The sequence below is a fragment of the Tachysurus fulvidraco genome, chromosome 13, assembly GCF_022655615.1.
Source record: "Tachysurus fulvidraco isolate hzauxx_2018 chromosome 13, HZAU_PFXX_2.0, whole genome shotgun sequence".
NCBI lineage: Eukaryota > Metazoa > Chordata > Actinopteri > Siluriformes > Bagridae > Tachysurus > Tachysurus fulvidraco.
Genome location: NC_062530.1, coordinates 26,382,513 through 26,387,375, shown reverse-complemented (window position 1 = coordinate 26,387,375; position 4,863 = coordinate 26,382,513). Strand labels below are relative to the sequence as shown.

The following is a 4,863-nucleotide window of genomic DNA, read 5'->3' as shown; positions in this document are numbered from 1 at the left end:
GACAAATTACAAAAAAGACAAAAGTAAATATTAAGCACTATTAAGATGATGTGTGTCACTGCAGAAGTTGTTTGATGTTCAAAAATATTCCAATAAATAAAAATAAGAATAAAAAATAAGTTTCAAAAATTCAAAAGCATTTCCTATTTGAAATGTATTTAAAAATAAATAAAACATTTTATCAAAGCGCCAGAAGCCGGACTCGATGCTGCTCCTCACACGAGCCGATATCGAGCAAGAAACATAAGACACGCCTCCGTTTTAATAAAGCCCCGCCCCCTGTGTGTCATCTCTAAATAAGGCTGTAGTAACATCTGAGGTGTACAGAGTGGTGTGTGTGCTTCGGTATCCGTTCCTCGTCGTTGGGGGTGTGCTCGACTTGGACGTGTGTGTCGTGGGTGTGGTGTGTGTGCTCGACTCAGACGTGTGTGTCGTGTGTGTGCTCGACTCGGACGTGTGTGTCGTGTGTGTGCTCGACTCGGACGTGTGTGTCGTGTGTGTGTCGTGTGTGTGCTTGACTCGGACGTGTGTGTCGCATGTGTCCTCGACTCGGACGTGTGTGTCGTGTGTGTGCTCGACTCGGACGTGTGTGTCGTGTGTGTGCTCGACTCGGACGTGTGTGTCGTGTGTGTGCTCGACTCGGACGTGTGTGTCGTGTGTGTGCTCGACTCGGACGTGTGTGTCGTGTGTGTGCTCGACTCGGACATGTGTGTCGTGTGTGTCGTGTGTGTGCTCGACTCAAACGTGTGTGTCGTGTGTGTGGTGTGTGTGCTCGACTCGGATGTGTGTGTCGTGTGTGTGCTCGACTCAAACGTGTGTGTCGTGTGTGTGGTGTGTGTGCTCGACTCGGATGTGTGTGTGTGGTGTGTGTGCTCGACTCGGATGTGTGTGTGGTGTGTCGACACCGAACTAAAACAAAGATAAAAGCTTTTCTGATTTGTGTGGCTTTATGTTCCTTTTGTTGTTATTTTGCAGTGGTGGGTGTGAACAACATCAACTGGCAGACGAACGCCATGTTCAGACCCTTTGTGGAGGTCAACGCCATCGGGCCGAGCCTCGGCGACAAGAAACGCAAATACAGCACCAAGACCAAGAACAACAACTGGTCACCCAAATACAACGAAACATTCCAGTAGTGAGTTTATCTTTAATTATCCATTAAAGGTGCGGTCTGCGTCGTCTGAGAAACGCTTCAGAAAACTGCGTCGGGACGACAAACAAAACAAAAAACAAACACACGTGTAGCCAATGAGCAGAAAGGGGCGGGGCTTGTCGATATGGGCGGAGAGAGTTTTCGGTGCGCATGTGTGATGTTAGCAGAAAGCGGTTTTAACATCGACATGGAGGATAAAAACAAAGAAAGAAAGAGAAGAAAGACTTACGATAAGGACAAGAAGTAGGACGTGTTAATATAGGATCAGCTTTCCAGCGCTGGAGAGAACTGAAGGAGCAGGAAGTCGGCCACATATTCACAGGTTGGAGTTTCCCGAGTCAATAACTCCTGAGCTAAACGCTGTTACTACACAAATAACACCTCTTTTCTATCGTAGTAATGTAGAGACGCAGCTACAACCGCGTTTTGTGTAGTAACAGCGTTTAGCTCAGGAGTTATCGACTCGGGAAACTCCGACCTGTGAATATGTGGCCGACTTTACTTAAGACGCCGAGGCGCTTTTTTCCTTCTCGATAGGTGAGTAACGTTGGTTTTGCTTTGTTACACAGAACTAATATATGCCTTTGTCCTTTACATCATTATGCTTGTGTGGCATTTTTGCTTGTTTGTTTATCTACAATCGTATTGTTCTTCCCTTCAGCTACGATAAAGACACGTTTCTTTCTGTTAGTCCCACGGGTTTCCATTTCTTTCCATTAGTCACACTCTCTCCACCCATATCGACAAGACCCGCCCCTTTCTGCTCATTGGCTACAAGTTAGTTTTGATTTTGTTTTGTTTGTCGATATTTTTGAATTGCTTCTTATCGTGTCTGTAAATTCACCGTGTCGAGTGAAGATCGTCGTATCGGAAGTGTTAAGAAATCTTTCCTGATGTTTTTTTTTCTCCGCACGTTTCCTCTGCAGCGTTCTGAGCAGCGATCACGGCCCGGAGTCGTACGAGCTGCACGTGTCGCTGAAGGACTACTGCTTCGCTCGCGAGGACCGCGTCATCGGCGTCACCGTCCTGCAGCTCCGAGACCTGACCGATAAAGTCAGCCTGAACGCCGCGTATCCTCTCATCCGCAGCATCACCATGGACGAAACGGGTCTCACCATCACGAGGATCCTCTCACAACGGACCAACGATGAGGTGGCCAAAGAGTTCGTACGCCTCAAATCAGAAACGCGCTCGGCGGAAGAAGCGTCGTGAACAGACGGACTCGCCGGGAAGCAAAAAATAATAATAACAACGAATCAAACGATTCGTTATTAATTAAAAAAAAAAAAAAAAAAGAGAAGACGGGAAGAAAATGAGGCAGGATGTGGCAACAGCGCAAGAGAGTCGTGTCGTTCGTTTCTGTGCATGTGTGTAAAACATCTGTTGGAATGTTCTTATGAAAAACTTAAAGCGTATGTAATACACGTGTTTACCTGCTGTATGCTCACTATCAGATATTATATTCTACGTTCACGAGACATTGATACGTTTTTGTATGAAACTAGTCTTTTACGAACAGCTTTTTGTTCAGATAAAGTGCCAAACCTGCTGAGAAAAAGAACAAAAAAAAATAAGGTTATTGGTGACGTTGGTGATGTTTTGAATTTGCCTGATTATTGTGTGTGTGTGTGTGTGTGTGTGTGTGAGAGAGTGTGTGTGTGTGTGTGTGTGAGAGAGTGTGTGTGTGTGTGTGAGAGAGAGTGTGTGTGTGTGTGGGAATCATACTCTCTTTAATCGTGTAGCATTTTGTCTTTTTTTTGTCCATTCCACGCTTTTTTTAATCCCTCGACGTCCCCGACTCTTTTTTAAACAGCATTTTTTTAAGGACAGTGAGGACGCTGTCCAATTCTTCGTAGGCGTTTGTAATTTTATAGCCGCTGACGACAGCGAGGGCCGCCTTCAGTGCCGAGCAGATCGGACCGCATGCGTTTTCGTGCCGTCTTCGTCTTTCGTGGATTATTATTGGTTTATTTCTGGGCTTTTGGACTGTTTCGTTTCCTTTCTTTTGGCTTCCAGCCTTTCAGAATGATCACTGTGAAAACATGCGCTTGGACAGACAAACTCCAGCATTTACACATCACTGGATCTGATATCATCTCTCTCTCTCTCTCTCTCTCTTTCTCTCTCTCTTTCTCTTTCTCTCTCTCTCTCTCTTTCTCTCTCTCTTTAATTTCTAAAATAACTGCCAAAGTTATATTCAAAAGTTACTTGTACAAAAGCAATCCATTACCTGTCTGCAGATTAATTATATGCTACAGTACGTACTCGTCTGTGCTTTTATCGTTTTTGTTTGTTTTTTCCCCCGGATCGATTCGTTCCTTTCGTTTCCGTGATGTCGTGTCTGATCGATTCCGAAATGCGGATTTCAGGATTATATCCGTGCAGATTTTTCCACGTTATCGGACGTGAACGTCATAATGTGAACGTGAATGTGGGTTTACGCGCGCGTCGTCTCGATCCGTCGTTTTCTGTTGGGTTTTTCTTTACAGAGGAAATGATTTAATATTTGGTGATTATGCAACATTCCTATGTATCGCACTGATGGCGAACTGTATGTCATGTAAATATATTTAGTGAGAAATTGTAAGAACTCGTCCATCTGTTTTTGTTTTGCCTGTTTGTTTGTTTGTTTGTTTGTTTGTTTGTTTGTTTGTTTTTTAATCCATAAAACGCATGTAATGTAACGTTTATAAAAGCAGGATGTTTATCTGCAGCTACGTGACAGATGACGGCCATTAAAATGCTACAACATCGGAAAATAACGTTATTATTAAAGGTGACGGCGACTTTGACCCGATTGCATCCATCTGCTCGCTCTTATACTAGCGTTTCCATGGTAACGGTTCCTTAAAGAAAATCCTACGAAAGAATCTATACATTTAAAAACATTTGTAAGGAAGGAGTCTCCGGTGTCGGAGCGTCCGGACGGTCGGAGATAAAGGTGTAGCTTCACGTTCTCCCACATCTTCAGCACTGAGGAGTTCACACAACTTTCTGGTTTCTATAGTAACATGACTAGCTTCGTTTTTGTCATTTTAGCGACTTTTATCTAGAAAATTAGCTACCCGGGGGTACGCACTGGCGTCATGCTGTGCTATAAATCGCTATGTATTCATTTGAATGATTTATTTGTATAAAAAAAAAGTAAACTTAAAAAGTTCAAAGGAGTTTAACGGATCACGAGGAATCGATGCTCATAAGAGGAATCGATAGAACAGACAACAGCTGCGTCTCAAATGATGTACCACACACTGAGGGCCTTTTTACACCCGGTCACTTCGTGTGTTGTCTCTGATCCCATAGCTATGTGATCTGTTAAAACTGGTCCGTTTACATCAGGCCACATAAACGCGTCTCGGCGAATCGGACATCGATCCGATCTTTCTGCTCCCGCCCAAAATGCTAATATATTTGACAGCATTTACTATTCGTTGCGTTTTCGCTGGCGGCAGTAGCGCGTTTTAAGACCCGACGAGACGCCTGGGTGAAAGATCGGAGCAGCGCTGTTGGGAAAACGTTTGTTTCTGGCGCGATGCACGACTAGCGAGTCACCTGCGAGTGACGTACTTCCGTTTGGGAGGAGTATAGCGCTGATGTATGTGGCTCGAACAACCACATGCATTTACACCTGTCCAGTTTCATCTGTAACGCGTCCCAGACCTTCTCCTGAAGGGGTTTGTACCATCGGGTTTATATCCATCTCCAAAACG

General features: G+C 44.5%; 1 protein-coding gene across 1 annotated transcript in view; it reads left to right on the top strand.

The window, feature by feature from the left end:
- Positions 1-3,936, top strand: part of LOC113635280 (protein unc-13 homolog C) — a 140,527-nt gene extending 136,591 nt beyond the window's left edge. The window contains exons 28-29 of the mRNA XM_047822819.1: positions 976-1,135; positions 2,080-3,936. Coding sequence (XP_047678775.1) covers positions 976-1,135; positions 2,080-2,365 — 446 coding nt within the window. The 3' untranslated portion in view covers positions 2,366-3,936. The remainder of the gene's footprint in view (positions 1-975; positions 1,136-2,079) is intronic.
- Positions 3,937-4,863: the final 927 nt, after the last annotated feature.